The 22464-nt window shown below is 57.7% G+C and overlaps 1 protein-coding gene across 2 annotated transcripts in view; it reads right to left on the reverse strand.

Moving 5' to 3' along the window:
- Nucleotides 1-21186, reverse strand: part of KCNH6 (potassium voltage-gated channel subfamily H member 6) — a 34558-nt gene extending 13372 nt beyond the window's left edge. The window contains exons 1-6 of one of the 2 annotated variants that reach the window (XM_009555361.2): nucleotides 20928-21186; nucleotides 17103-17333; nucleotides 8847-9002; nucleotides 5216-5325; nucleotides 3021-3333; nucleotides 1242-1453 (exon numbers count right to left, since the gene is read on the reverse strand). In XM_009555361.2, the coding sequence (XP_009553656.1) occupies nucleotides 1242-1453; nucleotides 3021-3333; nucleotides 5216-5325; nucleotides 8847-9002; nucleotides 17103-17333; nucleotides 20928-21003 (1098 nt within the window). In that variant the 5' untranslated portion in view covers nucleotides 21004-21186. The remainder of the gene's footprint in view (nucleotides 1-1241; nucleotides 1454-3020; nucleotides 3334-5215; nucleotides 5326-8846; nucleotides 9003-17102; nucleotides 17334-20927) is intronic. The other variant, XM_054088598.1, reaches the window with a different exon arrangement.
- Between the last annotated feature and the right edge of the window lie 1278 nt (nucleotides 21187-22464).

Below are 22464 nucleotides of genomic sequence, written 5' to 3' on the forward strand. Positions count from 1 at the left end.
GTCCATCCTCCCCCATGCCATGCCATGCCGTGCCGTGCCATCCCACCTAGAGGTTTAAGGCGAAGGGAAGATTGATCCTTGTGGGTGCCACACGGCTGCCCTTCTGGACCCTGCAGCCACCAACCATCAGCTCCAATCCCATCACCTCACAACCAGCTCACGATCCTGCACCGAGTGGCTGCCACCCCAGCAATGGTCCCCAGTGTGTGGGAGTCCCCTGAAGCGGGGATGGGGACACAGAGGCTGCTCGTTGTCCTGCTGGGGCATTCAGGGGCTGATCCCAGGTTACTGTGGTGACCCCTAAATCAGAGGGTCTAAGTGTGCTTCAGGATGAAGGGGACAAGCCAGGGGGACAACAAGCCTAAAAGCTGCCCCATGCCATGGGGAGCCCGTCTGTCACGCACGAGGCCATGAGGGTAAAGATTTGTCAGCACCAAGATGGGAGGAAAAATCTTGCAGAGCACCCTGATGTGATGGAGCAAACTGTCAAGTCCAGAGGCTTTTCTGGGCTCATCTTCATTAAATTGGCCCTTGACTGCTGATGGCAATAGTGTCCTTAGACATATTTTGTATATTGTGGCTCTCCCATGCCTCAGTTTCCCCCCTGCTAAGGGCTCCTGACTCAGGACTGTGGGATACAGCAACACCTTTCACACACTGATGGCTGTGTTGCCTCCACGGTGACAGAACAGCATCACTCATGTCCCCCACGGTGACTGTTAAGTGTCCCCTGGAGGGATCGGGCAGTGCCACACATGTTGGTGACAGTGCAGTGCCACCTGCTGTCTCCCAGGGGATCCTGTGGTCCTCAGTAGAGCCACCCACCCTCCTGATGTGGGGTGCCCGGCTAAGCACCTTGGGACCAGCGCTGCCCTGGGGGCTCTGTTGGTGGCATTGGGGACAAGCAACGGTGGCCAGAGCCTCCTCCCCAAAGGAAGCCACATGCACACACAAACATCCACACGCCTGTGTCCCCTTCAAGGCCACCATCACACCACAAGCAGTTCATGCCTGTGTTCCCCCAGCCACAAATGATCAGAAATATTGGGGAAAAAAGTGCATTTCAGCCCTTCAGAGGGAGAGATAAAAATAAAACATAAGGATACTGGTGTTTCCTCGATGGAAAATCAGTGTCCTCTCTGCTCCTCTCCTCCAAAAAAGACAGGAATGGCTGTGACCGTACCCTAGGAGCAGCAGCACCACCCCACCGCTGCCTTGGTGGCATCTCACTGCCTACGTACCTGTGTGACCTTCTCAGTGACGTTCTGGGTGCGTTCCATCACCTTGTGGGGAGCAATTATCTCAATCTCTGTGGTCGAGCCAGAGCGGTGCTTTTCCAGGTTGAACTCCACAAAGTTGAGCGTGAACTGGGGGATCTGACTGATGGTCCGGTACTTCATGAGGTCTGAGTCTGAGGTGGAGTTTGGAGGGTTGGGTTTGACATGGGAAGCCTCTGAAACAGGACAGAGAGAAGCGTTGAAAAGGGCAGTGTGAGCAGGGGCCAATCTGCAACCCCCTGACCTCAGTGTAAGACATCCAGGAGCTGAGGACCACCACAAGGTGCCACCAGAAGGTACCAATGTCTGCCTGGCCATAAAGGCTTGGCTTCTTCAAGGGTGGCTCAGACAACAGATGCCCAACCCAAGATGCCCAAGAGGAGGGCTGCTTTTCAGGCACGTCATCCATCTTTTCACCATTAAACCTCCTTCAGGGGCCTAAAACCAGCTGCCAAAATACAGAGGTACCCAATATCCTTTGCTACCCCTGAAGACTGTGGTGAATTGGGGACCAGCGCCAATGAGACCCACCAGGGAGAGATGCCAAAAGTGGCACGGAAACAGATGAAGGAGGAGGTGGGTCTCCTCCACCCTTGCATGCTTCAGCCTGACCAACCAGGTCCTGAGGTGCTGCCCTGGTTTTTGGCCACCAAACTGAGCCGGGAGCTGGGTGATGTTCCCAGCTCAGAAATATCCTCTACCCCCAGGCTTCAGATAGGGAGGTCAGAGCTTTCTCTTGAAGAAGAGCCGTAGTGGGGCTGCATCCCAGCTATTTTCCCTTGGGACCTGAGGACCTGCTTCTCTGGATCACCCCAGTGTAGGACCAGGGAAGAAACCCCAGAGGTGTTTGGTTCATGGTCAGGCTTGTGTAGTTGTGGAAGGGCACATTTACTCACACCCAGGACTTCGGGAATATCCTCAAGCACCATAACCAGTGTGTCCCAACTTCTCTATCTCTACAGGCAGTACAGGGTTATATTTTCCTTTTTCTACTCCTTCTATCCCTTGCATTGTGACATTGACTCAAGAGGCATCCTGGTCAGGAGATGTCTGAAGACATTGTGAGGGTGGCCAGTTAGTATCCTTCTCCCTCCTGCTCAGCTCCCTTTCCTCCCTCTACATTGTGTCCCCTTCCTGAGGGTCCGTAACCTGTGACTATTTGAAGATCATGACCTCCACCCATTTTCTCCAGCCAGACACCACAAACTGATTTCTCTCCATCCCCAGTTACTAGGGCTTCTCTTGCTTGACCTCCGTCTTATTTGTCATCATCTCTCACACAAGAACAAGAGGTCTGGACGCAAACACCGTGGTGGAGGTATGTTTCCTCCGGCCCTACAGAGTGGCCTGGTTGGTGTCTCACCCACCTCCAATGCGTGGACAATGAACGGACAATGCATGGACAATGCATGGACACAGCTCACATTGCACATGCCTGCAGACCCCTTCCTTTCCTCCCGAGGAGGTGGGACGGCATCGGGATGCCCCTTGTGTGGAGCAGCCAAATGCAACCTCACGCGGTCTCACTTCTCATGCACTACCCTACGGATGGTTCTACCCAAAGAGCGCGACCTGCTGACACAGGGAACCACATGGAGACCAGCGAGTTTTGGGGAGAAGATCCCAGCTTATCTCCACTTTGCAGTGCAGGGTAAGAGACCTCCCCCCCGAGATGTGCCGAGGCCATCGCCCGGCACCGTGGCTCCCGCAGTACGACCGACAACTCCGGGGTTTTTCCCCTACCTGAGTTTGCCCTCCTTTCCCTGAATTTTCTCTGGAACTCAGACCTCGCAGCCTCAAAGTTGTCCAAGGAGGAGACCCTGCGGAGGCTGTGGAAGCTGCCCCCGGGGCGAGACCGAAAGAAACCCCACGCAGGGTACGACCCTCGTGGGCCCAGCAAGGGAGGCTCTTGTTTCAGGGACGAGTGTTGTAGGGTGGGGTCGGCCTCCAGGCTTGGCCTCCGCTCCTTTTCCAGGAGGGATTCGGTCTCTGACTGCACACAGTTCTCCTTGGGCGATGTCTTCAAGTCCCTCAAAATCAGGGTGTCACCACCAGGCTTTAAGACAGCCGGGAGAAAGCGTTTTATTAGAAGGAGTCCTCGAGTGCTGAGGGGGAAAGAAGGGGAAGCCGGGGGAGGTAAGAGGAGGGGCAGAGGGCTGGGAAGCGCTGCAGTCCCTGAGGTCACCTCCAACCGGGACCAGGACCTGCTTTGCGGTGGGGCAACCGAGTCCTTGGGGACTTGGCAGCTCCTACCTCCCACCAGCTCCCGCTGGAGGCTGGGTGGCCATGGGGCGGTTTGCAAGGCGATGCTGCGCAGCTGGGAAGCAGGACAGAGCAAGAAGAGGAGTCCCTAGGGACAGGCCTGCCTCGAGTACCTGCCTTGCCATGTGCTTTTCTAAGGTGTCCCTACACCCCACTGCTGGACCTGCTCTTCTCTCCTTCCTTCACCTCCTGCAAGAGCTCAGCCACCACCAAGGGCTGGTGCTGTGCTGGTATCTATGGGAGAGGACGTGCTCTGCACCAGGAAGCACCGGAGATGCTGCTGGGCTTGCAAATTCAGCCACATGTGGTCTTCCTTCTCCTATAAAACCCTTGGCCATCGCTAAACCTTTGCCCCCTGGAGACCTAAAGGGTTTCCAGCCTCTAATGGCTTCTGCAAAGGGGTGAACAAAGCTCTTCTGGGGCAGAAATCTATGGGTCTATGCCTGTACCAGTCATACCCATGGGAGGCACTGGGATTTTGCGTGTATGCCCAAAGCACACTGTGGCACTTCTCACCATCCCTAAGGACCTCATTGCAGGTTTTAGGATGGGGTGCCTGGAGGCGCTGGCTGGCAGCCGGCTGCCCCTGCATCTGCTGGGCTGCCCCGATTTGGACCCAACTCTACCCAAGTGGTGGGCCATCAGGTTGTCCTCAACGCACATCTTCCAAGCGTGTTCACTTGAAACACTGCAGTGCACCACATAGCTTCAACCTGGGGGTCCCCAGAGCCTTTAGCAGCGCTGGTGTCTGTAGGAGCAACATAGCCAGAGCATCTGATAACACTACAGATGCCTTCTACTTGCTATAAGCACAACCTCTGAGAAGACAGACGCCTTTCACTTCATAGTACCTGTAACACTGGGAAGCAGCTTTATCCAGCCTGTCTGGATACATCCAGCACAGCGAGAACCTGGTGCCTGGGGGTGTGACAGCAGAGAAAATTCCTCCTGCCCATAGCCCTGTGCCTTGAGCTGCAGAATGTCAGAAAACAACACATCTTTGCCCAGAGGTACCTTGAGCACTTTGGAGATTCAAGAAGCCACCGAGAACAGCAATCTCTAAAGAGGTCCCACCAACAGTTTTCCAATCTCATGATGTCTGCATCATGATCGACCACGGAAAGCACAGTCTTTGCTGAAGGACTAAGCCAGAGCTGCCTGTGCTGCCTGCTCCCTGCCAGGATAACGTGGGGAAACGTGTCCTTTCGAGGCTTGCCTGCAAGTCCCTGCCTGACCCTGGTCGGAGCAGACTTGCTCCAGTCTCCTGCAATCACCAGCACGTCCCCTCCTTGAGGTGGGGACAAGTCCCTAGAGCTCCACCAGCCCAGACAACCAGACATCTTGCTCTATGGAGCCAGACCTTCCTCCCAGCTTCGCTAGCAGTGCCTGCCAGCTCGGCACATCTCCCGCTCCCCGAGTCAGCCACAGCTCGCGCCATGCCAGGCTGGCTCCACAGAGCAGCACCATCTAGCTCTATCCCATGCCACCAAAGCACCACCGCTCATGGCCAGCCCTCGCCGGGGCCGGTGCTCAGCGCTGATCCAGCGCCAGAGCCCCTACCGCTGGATACAGCCCGAGCCACAGCAGCTGAGGGAGAGCAGGATGGGGAGAGCAGAGGAAGAGCGCTGGGTCCTGGCCTGAGGCATAGGCTTATATCAGACAAAGGCTACCGTTACCTTTCCATAGTCAATGGCTACTCCATCAAACTCACTGGTGGGCAGAGATTTCCGCTGGATTGTGAGTCGCCGGAGGGACGGGAGACTAAACTTCAACCTCCTACCTTGACCTTGTTAAAAAGAAAAACAAAACACAAGAGAGACAGATGTAACCTATCTGCACGTGACGGCTAGAGCAAGACGGGGTGGTGGTGGCAGGAGAAGAGGCTACGGAGCATTTTGAGTGGCTTTGGGGGATGCGTATACCGTGTGGCCCTTCCTCCTTCAATGCATTTGCTATTCCCGTGCTATCGCATCGCTGTGTGTTTAAGGCAAATCCTGGCCTGGCAGAAAGCGATGCTGGGCTGCAGGAGAGTCCTCTGCAACCATGGATGCAAGATGGGAAAGGTGCAGAGCATCCCTGAGCCAATTAAAGAGGTTAAAGCCACTTAAGGGATTTGGACTTGGAGGAAATCGAGCCTCTAAATCTCTTTGGTGGGACTTGGGAGAAAAAAAAAACACACAAAAGAGATGGTAAGTTAGCAAGACATTAAAAAAAGTAGTCCTGGCAATTTTGTTCCTGAAGTCATTCTGCATTTCAGGTGAGGGATGCTGAACCAAAGATTGGGGGAGTCCCTTGCTGCCATCACAAGGGACGAGGAGACCACCTCACCAGAGACTGGGACTGTGGTATGGGCAACCAGGGCTGCAAGGAGCTGTGAAAGAGGTTCAGGAGGAGAAGGGGCCAGATGTGGAGAGGAACCGTAGTGCCCACGGTGGGACTCAGTGCCTGCAGCTGTAACACCCAGTACAAAGTCACTCATCCTCTTCTACTGCTGGTCCGCAGAGGAATCGTAGAATAGTTTGTGTTGGAAGGGACCTTAAAGCCCATCCTGTTCCAACCCCTGCCATGGGCAGGGACACCTCCCACTGGCTCAGGCTGCCCAAGGCCCATCCAACCTGGCCTTGAACACCTCCAGGGATGGGGCAGCTGCCACTGCTCTGGGCAACCTGGGCCAGGGCCTCACCATTCTCCTCATGAAGAAATTCTTCCTAATGCCTAGTCTAAATCTGCTCCTCTCCAGTTTGTACCCGTTCCCTCTTGTCCAATCCCCACAAGCCTTTATGAACAGCCCCTCTCCAGCTTTCCTGTAGCCCCTTCAGGTACTGGAACGTCACTATAAGGTCTCCTCAGAGCTTTCTCTTCTCCAGGCTGAACAACCCCAACTCTCTCAGCCTGTCCTCGTATGGGAGGTGCTCCAGCTCTCCGATCATCTCTGTAGCCTCCTCTGGACCCGTTCCAACAGCTCCATCTCCTTCTTATGTTGAGGATTCCAGAACTGGACACAATCCTCCAGATGAGGTCTCCCAAGAGAGGAACAGAGGGGCAGAATCCCCTCCCTCCCTGCTGGCCACGCTGCTTTTGATGCAGCCCAGGACACGGTTGGTTTCTGGGCTGTGAGCACATGTTGCGGCTCATGTCGAGCTTCTCATTGACCAGCACCCCAAGTCCTTCTCTGCAGGGCTGCTCTCAATCACATTATTCCCCATCCTGTACTGAAAAGGAGACCACGGCCGCCTGCTGCCACAGGGTTAGTGAGCAGCCAGGCTCGCCTGCTGCTGCTCCGGGGCCCGAGCCAGCCCTGGGGTTCATCCGGCCTCCAGCAGCACCAGTCATACTCACTAACTGGACCAAAAGCAGCCTAAATCCTGGGGGACACGACATGAGTTCTGCAAAGGCATTGTCCTCCGGGAAAAAGCAGTACATTGAGGAGCTGTTTGCTTTTGGCAGGATTTGCTTCCCTCACTGAGCCCTGACACACCAGCGAGCTGCTCAGGGAGGCTCCCGACCTGCCCAGCTCCCCCAGAATGCCCCCACTGATGGGGGGATCCATGCGTGGTTCCTCTGCTCACCCCATCCCTCTGCCCAGAGCAGCATTTCAGCTGGATGAAGCAAAGCAGCTGATTTTCCCTGCACATCGGTGAGCCAGGGACTGGCGATGCAGCCGCCTGTGGCTGTGTAATTAAAGACTGAGTCAGAAAACCAACGCACGAGAGACCGACCTGGGCTGGCGCCAGCAGCTCAGGCCTTTCCGCAGTCCCCGGTGCTGGGAAACCCGAGTTACACTCCTCGGGATGTGTAGCACAGTCTCAAATGTGCAGGAAAGTAATAGGTATCCTTTTAATCTGGGTGCTTTCTGCAGCCAAAGGTACATCGCGAGGTGGGATAGGGTATGGATGCATCATATATATCAAGATGTTCTGAGAGCTGAGGGTGCTGCAAAGCAACTCCGCGGCTGGAATTGAGGATTTCCCCAGCAGTCTGTGCACAGAGGCTAACCGGTACTAAAGCAATACACCAAAAAGACAATTCTCATCACTTCAGAGGCATAGGAACACACACGCAGGTTGCATAAACATTCACACACAGATGTCTCTGAGTCCCGTGTGTGCGCCTCTGGCCTGAGGATCTATAAAACCCGTCACCACTTTGAGCTTCTCTGCTGACATCTGCTGCCACGCACACAAACACCGTAACAGCTCTGCGATGTGAATGCCTTAAAACTCACTCATACCGGTACAAAAGGCAACGTGAAGAGATCCCGTTGGTCCCTGACGCAGCCTCAGCCCTGGCTCTGCTTTCAGTCCCTCTGTGCCACCCAACGTGCCGGGGGACGGCAGACCTGGGCTGCTGCCACCCTGCAGCCTGCCCAAAGCCTCCCCATAGCCACCCGCATCCCCAGGGAATGTTTTTCCATGAAGACAGACGTAGGATTATTTCTCTGACTACAATACAGGTGGCTGGCACCAAGGGCTGTAGAGCAGACGGATATTTAGAAGCTACAGCTCTCCTTCCCATGGTCAGGTCTAACACCTGCACCCCTCGGTAGTCACATCCTCTTGAGAGTCTCGTCACAGTTTGCCTTCGATCCAGCCAAAAAATGGGAGTCTGGATTTTTCACTGCCTCTAAAAGCCCTACAAAGCCCCACGATGAGTGTGGGACAGCGCGGAACAGCCCAAAGCCAGGGCAGGCTCAGAGCCATCCCATCCTTGTGCCATTCTCTTATGGTGATGTCCCCACAGCACAGCGCTGCTATCGATGACCCAAAGCATCCTCTGGCCCTCCCGGGAACCCCACAAGCAGGTCCTGTCCTGTGTCAGCACCTCCTGCCTCAGCCAACCTGAGGTACCACCGGAAAAAACTCCTGGCATGGAATATGGAAAGGATGCAGCAAGGCGGACGGGGTGTGGAGGGGCTCGAGGGGCTCCACTCCCAGCGAGATGCCCTCGCCTTAAAAACGCACCACGCCGCGCCCCGAGGGTCAGTCCTCACCCCTGTCCCCAGGCCCTCGGGGATTGGGGAGGGCTGTGCAGGCAGGTCTGCGTGCGAGGGGCAGCGCAGCCAGCTCCAAAACCCCTTTTTTTTTCACCCCGGATCAGTCCCCAAGCTGGCAGAGCTGTGGCTGTGCAGAAACACAAACATCTTCTCCCAGGCACTCTGCAGGGCTCAGCCCCACAGCGCAGGATCCTGCCCTGCCGCGGGGGCATCCTTCAGCCCTCACAAGCTCCAGAGAAAACCTTGGGATGGGGAAAGCCCTGAGGATGCTGCGCTGCCCTCCCGCTATCCCCACCGACCCCAGTGACACCCACCGTCGCGCCATCTGTGCGATAGGTGCTGGTGTAGGCTCCGGCCGGCGCTCTTGGTGATGAGCTGCGCCAAGTCCTCGAAGTTGAGGATAAACATGATGACGGCGCCTTCTTCGTTCTTCACCGGCACCACGTCCACCAGGCAGCGGAGACACGAGGCTGCCAAGAAGAGACAGTCTCAGGGGGGGCTGCACAGGGGGTTCTGCCCACCCACCTCCCCAGCACAAACCACTTGTGGTAGAAATGTGTTTTTCTAAACGTTTTGATGTGTATAAGTCTTGCTGATGGGGACTGAAGGTTTGGAAGCTGATCTGAGCCCTGGGAAAGGGCCGTACCTCTGCAGCATCCCAGCTCATACAGATCGCATCATCCCTTTCTTCCCAGACAGTCATTTATATTAATGTAATTGAGAGTAGCAATTAAAGAGTAGGTAATTAAGAACTCAGAAAGACCCAGGTAGTGGTTTAACCTCATTAAGCATGCTGCTTGTAATCATCCCGTAGCTAATTATCTTGCAATCACCACGCAGTTTTGGGGGACTGACTTCAGCTGCCTTGTGTCCTGGATGCAGGAGATGGAGCTGAACCTCACCACGTGCCCTGTTCCAACCCCAGGCAGCAAGAAGATCAGAGTGATGGTCCCCAAGGACCACTCCTAGAGCATCCCCTAAAGGCACGGCCTCGTCTCATTCCTGCCATGGGGAAACTGAGGCACGGAGGGGAGGCAAAAAGGACTGGCTCATTTTCTTGGGAGTGAAGGCTGCTGCGGGAAGGACCCCAAACGTGGCCATGGGGCACAAGGCTGAGCGGATTTGACCACTGGGTGCCAGCTCAGCCCTGGTGATCTGCTTGTGCTGGCAGCCAGGTGCCAGTTTGCAATAAGCAGCACCCAAAAACACCCGCAGGCCTTTCCCAAAGCAGCAAGTGGAACAGACAGGGGGATTCCAACTTCTTTTGTCAGCTTTATTTCCCCCAAATCCTTCAAAAGCCCTACCTGAAGGACTGATCACCGTGGGTCCCTTCCTTGAGCTGCCTCCTGTTGCTTTGGCACCAGTGGGAGGACGAGCCCCTGATCTGCAGCCACTGCCTCTCTGATAAACCCCCCCGAATGCCTCCTGACTCCCAAAACTCCTGGAAACGATGGAGCAACCAGGTATTACTGCCCAGTCAGTGTAGAGCGAAGCGACCTCCTCCCACGGCAGTTTTTTGCCAAGTGTGGATTCCTGATCTCTCTTTTCCCTTGCGCTGATGATCAGGGATTAGCAGATCCAGAAGGGATGTGCTGCCCGTCAGGTCCGGTGCTCTCCCACTCTCACCATGGCCAAGCTCTGGCCAGGAGGGGGATGTCAGCCTTTCTGCGTATAATTTTAAGGAGCTCAGGGCCTCCTGTAATCAGGAGCAGATGGCCGGCATCGGGCAACTTCAAAATCTGCCGTGACGTCAGGGATGTGCACATACATAGACACACACACACAAGAATGGGAAAGAAACGGATACGGTGAAATCCATTTAAAGGGCCCAGGGGCTGAGATTATTTCTTTCTTTCTTTATTTCATCGTTGTTCACCACAGGGAGAGGAAATCCACTTAAACGCGTGAGCTGGAGAGGAGACGGAGGGGGTGGATTTTCAGCAGATAAAGCTGTTTTGAAGGGCTGCACCGGCGTGCTGTGGGCTACCCATGTGTGGAGCCAGCAGGTGTGGAAAGAAATGAGTTCTTTCCCCTCCCTTTGTTTTAAGGGATCTCGATGGTGTCCTTTAAGAGATGCCGAGTGAGTGAGGTACTCTGCGCAGTGCTAAAGTGGCAAATGCTGAGTGGGATGATCCGATACCATCCCTGGGATGCCTGTGCTGATGTTACTGTGTGCAGGGCGTGTGCCCGTGCGTGCTCGCTTGCCTGTGTGTGAGATGCCTGACAGCACCGGATGCTTTTTTCTTTGCTGTGTTATAAAATGAAGGTTCTTTTTTTTCCCCAACAGGTGATTTCGAAGCATCACCAACCTCCCTAGGACCTGCAGCCCAGTGGGGTTCACCGGCGTGGGCAACTCTCAGCCCCGTGCTTTCCCCGAGACTGGGAATCCTGGTCCAGATGGCCTGATCCTGGCTCACACTCCCTGCCCTGCTGCATCCCTTTCACACCTTCACTCTTCCTTCCTAGGTTTCTCCACAGTGGTGTGAGAGGATGGCTTCTGAACTGTTCTCATGGGGGGCGTATCCTGGCAGGCCCTACGTGGCATGGAAAGGGTTACTGCAAGCTGATGCTGAACAGCTGAAAACCGAACCCAGTTCCATCCAGTCGGAGGGATGCAAAGAGCAGCTGGGAGGAGGCTGGAGGGATGCAAAGAGCAGCTGGGAGGAGGCTGGAATCGTGTTTGGGAGGCAGCTGGTGCCTGGTTTGATCCTGCAAATCTGGGAGGTGCTGAGCCTGTGCTGGGGCTGCTGTGAGTCCCTCTGGGGATCCCAGGGGAATCACCCCAAAAGTGGCCCTGCCAGGCACAGCCCAGAGTGCCAGGAGCTCAGCGCCCAGCTCAGACCTGTCCTTACGGCATGGATGGCATCAAGGGGATGCTGTAGCATTAGGGGGATGATGTAGGATGGAGAGGATGAAGCTGGGATGGGAGCAGCGAGTTCCCTCAAGCCTGGCCTAAAGGCAGAGCAGCTCCCCAGGATTTGGGGTCTCTGAGCAGCTCTGATTTCAGGGATCCCTCGGTCTGCGGAGAGGCCACAGCTGGAGACCTCTGGTGCCCTGGACCGACTCGGTTTCTCTGCAGCGAGCCAGCCTGGGCTCTGCAGAGCCACAAAACACCCAACCTCCTCAATCTTCCCCTACAAAAACTGGGTGCCCCAGTCCTGCTGGGGCTGAGCAAGCCCCGAGAGGGACCCCAGCCCTGCGCTCCCATCCTCGTTCCTTGATCGACTGTGCCCATCCATCTGCCCGTTTCTTCCCTTCAGCTGTTCAGCTAATCTGTCTCCATCCATCTAATTTTATCCACCCGCCAAATGATCTCTTGGAGGAGCCCTGGGGGCATTCGCAACCTGCCTGTGCTCCGTGGGGCTGCCTGCACGCCTGTCTTGGTCGAAAACCAGCCTGGCGGCTGCAGAAAGCGCTTGACAAGAGGGATGTGACATGGATGCTGGTTTGGAGTGCCCCACACTCAACCCAGTGGGTTTACATGGGCTGGGAAAACCAGTTCATTCCCGAAAACCTTGGGCTGGGTTTGATCTTCCCAGCACCCAGTCTACCTCCCCCAAGCCGAGCGCTCGGAGGTTTGTGCTTTCTGACCCATCTTGTCTTCTGACCTTGATAAAAGCGAGCACTTAATAACATTAAAAATGTCATCATCGGGAGCCCTCCCTCCCCAGCTCTCTTATCCTCTGCGACCGCCAGTCGTTAATGCATTTGTTGGTATCATCAGTATTAAACTAATCAACAGGACATGGGGGTTTCCGAGAGCTGGACACAAACCAGTATTGTTATGAATATTAAAAAAGCAAGCTATTAATCTGCCCTCGGAGCTCTTACCGAGTCCTTCCCTCCCCCCAGCCGGGAGATTTAATCTGCAGGGTCTCATGGCAGAGTGGCTAAATCTATAGTGGTATTATATAACGGAGAGGAGGAGAGGGGCTGGGAAGGGCATGGAGGGGACAGGGATGGGGACAGGGATGGGGATGGAGCTGGCTGGCACGCCCAGGGAGATGCTCGGAAGGGCCAAGCCTGGCTCCCGTCTCGGGATAAATCAGCGTCAGGGTGTGGTAGAAACTTCAAAGGGAAGCGCAGATTGCTGGGAGGCCCTAAAGCAAATCCATGGGCAGGATGGAAAAGGATGGAGGTTGTGGATGAGCCTGCAGGAGACGGGTTGGGTTGCCCTTGGGGGCTGGGGTGAGCGATGGGGGTTGGGGAGCCTGCTCTGCATCCCCTTGCAGCGGGAGGGGACGCCGCAGGTGGGGCACGCACTGACCCTTCTCCCCACACCCAAACGGGGCATCAGGAGACTAAACCCCACTGTGATAGCAGACCGGCAAAAACGCTCCCTGCAGCAACCCCTCAGCCACTAAAATGACCTTATTAAGTAACAGCAGCGGGACGGAGGTTCCCCAGCGTGCGGTGACGAACAGCAGGGATTTCTGCGCTTAGCAGAGAACTCAGTGGTCAGAAGTAGCAGCAGAAGGGGAAAACCGAGAGCATGGGGTGGCTGAGGGTACCCACCACCACCAGCGCCGCAAGAAGGACACCTTCAAGCCCAGGGGGATGTTTTGGAGAGCAAGTGGAAGGATAGCCCAATCACCAGGTGCCAAAAGTGATGCTGGATCAATCCAGAAGGGTGTCCAAATGCAGCTTAACCTCTGCTGCAAGCGATGCAAGCGGCCGCATCCAAGCCCACGGTCCTTGCCTTGCTAAATCCCTGTTGGCTGCAGGAATTAGTCCAGCTTAGAGCAGGGCTGTGTGGTCAAAGCTGCAGTGCTGGCAGCTTTTCCCGGGGCTCTCTGGCCATCCCAAGGGTCCTGTCCCCACCTCCCGCTGGGGATGCAGCAGCTGGTGAGGATGGGGATGGAGAGCTTGGAGTGGGAATTGGGGCCCTGCTGGGGCAGGGATTGCATGAAAAATCCTGAATCCCTGGAGGTGCTGGGGATGCTCTGGGCCTGTTCTTCCATTTTTGGAATGTCTTGTCCAAACATAAAGAATCTGAGGAGCAGCAGAGGATGGAAAACGTGTCTATTCCAGCTTTGTAACCTGATTGTGCTGTCTCCAGGGCAGAGCCAGGGCACAGGGGTGGCCGGAGCTGAGGCGCAGCCGTGCCCAGGATGGCAGAATCGCCCTGCGGTGCGGGATCTCCAGGACCAGAGCATTTATCATTGCGAGGCGAAATGTTTATAGGTCCCTCTCTGCAGTTGGGCCATGGTATCCATCCCCCTTCTGAGGTCACAGCCCATTTCTGCCCAGCCTGACCCGTAAAGGAACACAAAGTATATGTCCTGGGCTTGGCTTAAATCCCACATTTTTGTAGAAGGAGCTCAAGTTGGGCTTGGGGTTCGGTCAGCCGGCTGTGCTGTGCATCCCTGCTCCTTCGCCGCCCGGGGGGTCCCCTCCATCCTGCCCTGTCCAGATGCTCCCTGGAGCCGCTGGCACCAGCATCCAGCCCCAATAATGCTGGGATGCAGCAGCTCCCAGTGGGATTTGCCCTCCTGCTTCCACTGGCACGCTGCGATTGTTGTTTATAAAGCTGTACAGAGAAACCTTGGCTGGATCCATCCCTGGCAGCAGCTGCTGGAGAGGTGATTGCTGTGCCACGGACGTGCCCCGGGGCTCGGGAGAGAGGGGACATGTCACAAGAGTCCCTCTATCCCCTCTAAGTGCAGTGACACCCCACAACCCACACTTGCTCAGGCAATTCCGTGGGGAGCTGCTGGGGACATCCTGGGTGACACTGGGTGTCCCAATCCCTCTGTGACCTCCTCGCCTCCTCCTGAAGCCCCTAGGGGAAATCCCAGCTTATGTCACCAGTGTAACGAGTTTGCCGGCCTGATCCTGATCCCAAATCCCCGGTCCCAGGGGAATGGCACAAACTGCTCCTGCTGGAGGGGACCAGCTGTGGGCTCTGCCCTGGGGGGGAACAGGGGTGGAGGGGTTGGGGCTGCAGGCAGGGGCTGCCCCACCAGCTGCTCCGGCTGCCTCAGCTCTGCATCTCCTCTTTCATATTCATAAGCATCACATTCATGCAGATTAAGTGGCAGCGGGCGATGCCAGCTGCTGCCGCTCGGGCCATGCCAGCACCGCGGCGCCCAGCACCTGCGGCCACCGGCCCCGCTCCGGGCACCCTGGGGGCTCTTACTGCAAAGCGTATCACCCTCAGGGGAGAAAAACCCAACCATGGGTACAGCTCAGCCCCACCAGCCGTCCCCAGGGGATGCAGGAGGTGGCTTGGCTTGGTCCCGGGACACTGCAGGGAGGGTATCCCAGGGCTGGTGGCTGTGGCTGCTCCGGCGGGAGCTGATTCCATAATGATAGCCCCTGGCTGGGGCAGCCCCAGCTGTGCAACATCTTGTAAGGAAATTAACTTTTCACTGATTTCCCAGCTTTGAGCGAGGGATTAGAGCCCACAAGTGCCACAGCCGGACTCTCCTCTCTTTCCAAGACCTTTTCAGGGCTGTGGCGACAGGGATGGACAACTGCCTTTGCTGGGCTGATCCCATCTTCCCTACCGGGATGTAGTTCTTGGCTCTATGTTGGTTTCCTGGAGGTGGGCTCCATATCAGCACCCTACGGCTCTTTTTAGAATTCCCTAAGGATACCTGCGTGTCCGGGTGAGAACCGAGCGGTGAAGCTGTCCCTGGGGACGTGCCTCCACCCCACACAGCATCCTGCCGGCGCAGGGGCAGAGCCCCCCGCCTGGACACCCATGGGTGCCCCCCTTCCCACCCACCTCCATCCATCGCACCCTGGCCCTGCCGGAGGGGAGGAGGGGGAGCTCTGACAGGTAGATTTGGGGTATAACATTGTCTCTGACAAACAGAAAAGCAAAGAAATAACCCCGTAAGCTGCAGAGCCAGGAGTACCGCAGTAATAAACAGCAGGTTGAGGCTGGAGATTGGTGCTGCCGGTATGAAAAGGAGGACAGGCGAGTTCGGAGCCTCCACCGGCTAATTAAGCAGCAGCTCCCTATAATGCAAAGGCCTTTTCTTCGCCGATAAGACCCATTTATAATGGGCTGAGCGGTTGCAGGCTGAGTGCTGGGGGGAAACAATTGGAAAGCATATTGCTGGGGGGGGCTGGGTTTTAAAAATAGACATAAAGGGCTCGCTTCTGGGCTTTTTTTTTTTTTTCCCTCTTTTTTTTTTTTTTTATTAAATAAAAAAGAAGAAAGCAGCTCAGAGCTGTGCTGAGAGTTCCCCGTGGCCTAAAGGAAGAGCAGCGCTCCGAGGAGAGCACGGAGCATCCTGCAAGCCTGGTGGGAATGCTTCAAAGCAGGGAGGATGGCGTTGGGTTGGGCTCCCAGCTGAGCAATCCCTGGGGAGGGATGGGGAAATTATCCTGAGGGAGGCAAAGAGGGCTGCACACGCTGTCCTTGCCACGGCCATGCGCTGGCGTTGGGATGGGAGCAGGGGGACAGCATGTGCTCGCTTCTCCTCGTGCCTCGCGGGCCGCGCTGGGCTCCAGCCAGCTCCTTGCAAGCTGCAGTGGTCGAGGGGGCACTGGCACCCCGGCTTTGGCTCCGCTCCCTCACCCTCCATCACCCAGGACCGAGCGAAGAGCCTCGACCGGGTCTGGCGGTGAAGACAGGGGGAAAATCATAGAGGAGATGTGTCTGGCGAGCAGCCTGACCTGCAGGGGGTCCAGCCCCACTGCGCTAACCGGGTGGGTTAACACCCACGGGCGCTGCCAGCGGATCATTCCGGGGCAGATAGCCGGCACCTGGATGCCAGCCCAGGAGATAGGGGCTGGGAGGGAGGCCAGGACACCCAGGTCCCAGCCCTGGAGATAGGGAGCCGGGCTGGGAGCCAGGACTCCTGCCTTCTCCATCTCTTTGCTTCCAGCTGTTTCTCCACTCCGCTGCCCAGGAGCTGCCGGCAGCAGGATGCAGCCCCTTGCTCACACCAAGTCCTCACCAATATGACCTAAAGCCACGGGAAATCCCCAAGAAATACCTATTATTTTTAACCTCTCATGAGCACCCACTGCCCATTCCCCCGTGCCTGGGAGCCACTGCTGGTTTGCAGCATCAAGCACTAAATATTTATTTAACTCCTGCAGTATTAGAACTAATCACTAGTATTTTCCATCAAAGCTTCATTTTCATCTTAACGTAATTCCATCTGTGCACGCACAGCCGCATCCTGCTGACTGGAAAGGCGGCTCCGAGGCCGTCGCGTGCACTCGCTTTCAGTGGAGACGAGGAGTCTGTCCTGTTTCATCTCAGAGCACAGACAGGGAGACCTGTGTCCCAACCGCTCCACGGGCTTCCCGCGGGACCACCATTCAGGGACTCCGTGAGCTCTGAGCCATCACTCAACAACCCGATTCCCAAATAATCTGGCAACAACTTCCCTTGCTGGAGGTCCCAATGACCCCAGTGCCCCATCACAGCAGAGAAAGCTCCATCCCACCAGGAGTCATCGTGGACTTGCCCTCAGCACAGCCCGAGGTCTGGGTGCAATCCTGATACCTCGGTTATCATCACATCCCCTTCACCTCCCACCCGACAGCCCACACGCCAGGCAGGTGACACCTCCCACCACCAGATCACCCCCAAAAGTGACTCTTACTGTCTTTGCGGTAGTAGAGGATCTCGAGCTTGCACTCCTCGGAGCCGAGCAGGGCCTGGGTGAGCTGCGCGATGGAGCTCTTGGTGGTGTCGGGGCCGGTGAGGAAGTCGCAGGTGCAGGGTCGCTGCATCACCTCCACCCGGGAGTAGCCGAACATCTCACAGAAGCCGTCGTTGCAGTAGATGATGGCACAGTTCTCCATCTGAGCGTTGGCGATGAGGAACTTGCGGTCTGCGGGAAGGCAGGAGAGTGGGGGGCTTAGGGGAGTGGTGGCGACCTGCAGGGACACCCCGGGAGGATTGGGGGTGCTTAGGTTTTCTGATGGCTCTGGCTGGGGGGCTAATGACAGGTCTGGGGGGAGGATGGTGGCACCACCCCCACTGCCACGGGAGCTGCCCTGCTCTTCAGCGGGAGACAATACCCCCAATTTCAAGTGAATCGGTGACTTTGGGGGTGGTGGAACCCAAAGAGGAACCCCAGTAAAGGCAGCTTTTGCTCAGACGGGCCAACCCGTGCAGCCCTGACCTCTCACCACTTGCACGTGGGGACTCGCTGCTGTCTAAGACGTGGGTAATCTGTCCTCGTCCGGCACTGCAGGCAAAGGGAATTGCTGCAGAGTCTGTCCCTCCCCAGAGGCTTATCAGGGACCTGAGTTATCTTGGAGACTTCCCACCCTTGCTTAGATGTGACTGAAGTCAGACAAGAGGCGAGAGGAGGAGTGAGCGTGAGGCTTGGCTTTGTGGGAAGCCGGGTAAAACCTGTCACACTAATGATCCTCCTAATGTTTTATAGGATAATTGTGCCTTCAGGCTGAAGCTGAAATCCAGACCTTGCTGGGCTACGTGGCTCCTGTGCTGAAGAAGGAAAGAGCTCAGGTGGAGCAAAGGGGAAACTGAGGCAGGGAGTGGTGCTGCCCCACTCCCTCCTGGTGCTGCAACCACCCGGACTCACTCTCATGCCAGGGTGTGTGGCAGTGCTGTCATCTCGACCAGATGGAGCTGCTTCCATCCTTATCCTTGAGGAGACCCAGCCCAAAGCTTTCATTTGGTTTGGTTTTTTGTGTTTTGTTTTGGTTTTTTTTTTCCAAGGAGATTGGGGGGTGCTGGGCTGTGGAGGGCCCTCTCTGGGACAGGTTTGCTGGGATGTGGCAGGAGGCTGCGGGCGCTGATGCTGTATTCTCCCTGTGGCATCTCCCTCAGCATTTGGCATTGGCTCCGGGCTGGAGCTGGAGTCAGGTCAGAGCTGAGGGTCCATTTGGAGGCTGCCTCCCAGCCCAGACCCCAATTAATCTCCTGGATTAGCCAGGAATGGCATCCTGCTCTCCAGAGCCCAGCTGCGCTCCAGCCTTGCCGGGAATTTCACCCAAGCTTAGGAGAAACCTCAGCACCCAACGCCGGGACACGGTGGGGTGACCCCTCCCTGGAACACTGGGGCTCTCCCTAATGCCACCTGCAGAATTCCAGCTCTGGAGGATGCCTCCCAGTAAAACCAGTGCCCTCGGGGATGTGGCACCAACATCTCCTGCTTCATCCCACCTTGTGACAGCCCTTGTGGTTCCCCCTTCTTGGGGGAACGCCACCCCCAGCACCTTTCCCTCTCCCACACGCGGAGCAGCACCAAACACCATGGCCATGTTTCCCAATCCCCTCCTCTTCCCAATCCTTCTCTATCTGAATTGTTCTGCCAGTTGGAAGGTGGCACAAGGAGGGAACCCTCCCCCGAAGCCTCGCTCCTAGGGTGCACTCCCCACCTGCGATCAATGTTTTTCCATCCAGCACCAGCCCTACCAGCAGGATTTGGGCCAGATCCAGGCTGGGCTTGCGCAGGACAGGATTTACGGGGCTGGCAGTGTGCCGGAGCAAGCTGTGCTGAGCGCAGGGGATGTCACCAAGGCTGGGATGGGAAGGAGCTGCAGAGCCACATCTCCTCAGGGATATTTTCACCCCAGATTTCCTTTCAGCCCTGTTTTCCACCCGCAGATTTGCCCCTCTCCCTGTGCTACCGGAGCTCTGCGCCAGCCCCGGGAGAGACTCATTTGGCCCCTCCGGCTCCAGCGGGGACTCGCAGGGTGCCACTGCACCCATGGGAGCTGCTGGGCTGGGGGGGCATAAAGGCACCCCAAGAAGGCCAGGATGAACTGCCCGTGGCAGCGATGCGACCAGGGGAGGCTGTTTTGGTGTCTCCCAACACCATGAAGATGCCATGAGGGAGCGCGGGGCGATGTTTTGGCAGAGCCCAGCTGGTGCCTGACACGGTTGGCAGAGGAGGGACGAGGGGCCCTGGCTGCTTCCCCGCTGGCATCCCTCGCGGCGTGCCCCCGCTGCTCCCCAGCCGCCGCTCCCCAGCGGGAACTGATAGGAACCAGGGACAGTTTTTCTCGCTTCCCGTCCCCAGGGTCACGTCACTCACTGCCAGGGCAGCCGGCACAGATCTGGCAGGGGTGATAGAGCCGGGGACATTCGTCCACCCCGCAAACGAAGGCAGTGAATAAAAACCACCGCAAGCTGGGACGGTGGGGAGCGCCCAGTCCCAGCCCCCCCAGTCTCCCCAGTCCCCCCAAGCACAGCCACTGGGTGACCTCCGTCCTCTGTCCCTGTCCCCTCGCCCCTGGTTGCACCCAGCCCCATCGGGGTGCCCCGAGAGTGGGAGCAAACCCCGGCGCTCCCCGATGCTCACAGACTCTTTGCTGTATTGGACACGAAAAGCAGCCCAAAAATTCATATAAAGGGATTACTCGGAGCAACAGCAAATGGCAACATCTCACCAGGGACGGCTGCCTCCGAGCAGCGCGGAGTTGAAGGCAAATAGGCAGCGAGTCCGTCTGCGCTGGTGGACACCCCACACCCCCAAACCTCCCAGCCAGGACCCCCTCCCCATTCTAGGGGACTACATAGGGGTTCTGGTGTCCCCGTTCCCTGGGGACCAACACGCTGGGACCGCTTGTCCCCGTTGCGTCGCCCTGTCTATAAATACCTGCGGGGACGCTGCCTGGTTGCCACCCACCCCTCTCCCCATCACTTCAGCCTCTGGAATATGGGGGGGATCACGGTGTCCCCATCCCCTGGGGACCACTGTGCTGGGACCACTCATCTCCATTGTGTCCCCTTGCCTACGAATACCCTCTGGGACACTGCCTGGCTGTCTCCCACTCCTCACCACTTCAGGGACCCCCTCTCCACCCCAGGGACCCCTCCCCAGCATGAGGACTGCAGCGAGACCACGGTGTCCCCAACCCCTGGGGACCACCGTGCTGGGACCACTCATCGCCGTTGTGTCCCCCTGCATACAAATATAAATACCCTTGGGGACACTGCCTGGCTGTCACCCACCCCTCTCCCCACCATCCCGGGGACCCCTTTCTCATCCCACACACCGCCTCCCCATTCCGGGGACTGAGGGGGGACCACGGTGTCCCCAACCCCTGGGGACCACTGTGCTGAGACCGCTCATCCCCGTTGTGTCCCCCTGCATACAAATACCCTCGAGGACACTGACTTGGGGGGGGGGTCACCCACCCTTCTCCCCACCACCTCGGGGACCTCTTCCTCATCCCATTCCAGAGACTGAGGGAGGTCCACGGTGCCCCCATCCCTTGGGGACCACCGAGCTCTGTCCCCCATTGTGTCCTCCTCTCTGTCTGTCGGAGACACGGACCGGGGGGGAGGGTGTCACCCCCCTCTCTCCCTCCCCCCCTCCCAGGAGACCCCAGGGGCTCCTCCATCCCCCCCTCTCCCCGAAGTTGGGGGGCTGCCCGCATCCCCCCCAAGGGCATCATCTCCATCCGGGGGGAGCTGCTCCGGGATGGGCTGAGGGTGCGGTACTCACTTTCCCCTTCAAATTTGCGGATGATGGTGTCCAGGTAGGTGTTTTGGGGGGCCACATGGCCCCGGCGAACCGGCATCTCCCCCCCTTTGCCCTGCGCTGAGCCCCCTAACTTGTCTGGCTTGGAGCGGGGGGGGGCGGCGGGGAGAGAGCCCCCGACCCGGAGCGGCTCGGAGCGGCTCGGAACGGCCCCGCTGCTCCTCAGCCCAGGGCTGGGCGAGCTCTGGAGCCCGGGGCTCCCATGCTCCCGGTGGCCGGAAGGGGGAACCCCTTCGCCCGCCCTACCGCGCCCGGGCGGGGGAGGATGAGGATGGGGGGAGGAAGACGGAGAAGAAGAAGAAGAAGAAGAAAGAAGAAGAAGAAGAAGAGGAGGAGGACCAAGGGGAGAAAAGAATAAAGTAATAAAGAGTAGAAATCCCCCAAAGTGCTTAGTCACCGCGGGGAGCGGCGGCAGCCGGGGAGAGGCACCCCACAAGGAACCCCCGCACACCGCCCCGGGCCCCCCCGAGACCCGCAGAGACCGCAGCGGGGGGGAAGGTGGGTGTGAAGGGGGAGATGGGGAGATGGGGGCTGAGATGGGGTTCTTGGGGGGCTGTGGGGGAGGTGGGGGCTGAGACAGAGGGTTCTTGGGGGGCTGTGGGGGAGATGGGGGCTGGGATGGCGTTCTTGGGGGGCTGTGGGGGAGATGGGAGATGGGAGAGGGTTTTTTTGGGGGGCTGTGGGGGAGATGGGGGCTGGGACAGGGGGTTCTTGGGGAGCTGTGGGGGAGATGGGGGCTGGGACGGGGTTCTTGGGGGGCTGGTGGGAGATGGGGGCTGAGACAGAGGGTTATTGGGGGGCTATGGGAGAGATGGGGGCTGGGACGGGGTTCTTGGGGGGCTATGGGGGACATGGGGGCTGAGACAGGGAGTTCTTGGGGGGCTATGGGGGAGATGGGGGCTGGGACAGGGTTCTTGGGGGGCTATGGGGGAGATGGGTGCTGAGACATGGAGTTCTTGGGGGGCTGTGGGGGAGATGGGGGCTGAGACAGGGGGTTCCTGGGGGGCTATGGGGGAGATAGGGGCTGGGACGGGGTTTTTGGGGGGCTGTGGGGGAGATGGGGGCTGAGACAGGAAGTTCTTGGGGGGCTATGGGGGAGATGGGGGCTGGGACAGGGGGTTTCTGGGGGGCTGTGAGGGAGATGGGGGCTGGGACGGGGTTCTTGGGGGGCTATTGGGGAGATGGGGGCTGGGACGGGGTTCTTGTGGGGCTATGGGGGAGATGGGGGCTGAGACAGGGGGTTCTTGGGGGGCTGTGGGGGAGATGGGGGCTGAGACAGGGTTTTTTGGGGGGGCTGTGGGGGAGATGGGGGCTGAGACAGAGGGTTCTTGGGGGGCTATGGGGGAGATGGGGGCTGGGACAGGGAGTTCTTGGGGAGCTATGCGGGAGATGGCTGAGACAGGGGGTTATTGGGGGGCTATTGGGGAGATGGGGGCTGAGACAGGGGGTTCTTGGGGGGCTTTGGTGGAGATGGGGGCTGAGACAGGGGGTTTTTGGGGGG

This window comes from Cuculus canorus, chromosome 25 (assembly GCF_017976375.1).
Source record: "Cuculus canorus isolate bCucCan1 chromosome 25, bCucCan1.pri, whole genome shotgun sequence".
In the NCBI taxonomy this organism is placed as follows: domain Eukaryota; kingdom Metazoa; phylum Chordata; class Aves; order Cuculiformes; family Cuculidae; genus Cuculus; species Cuculus canorus.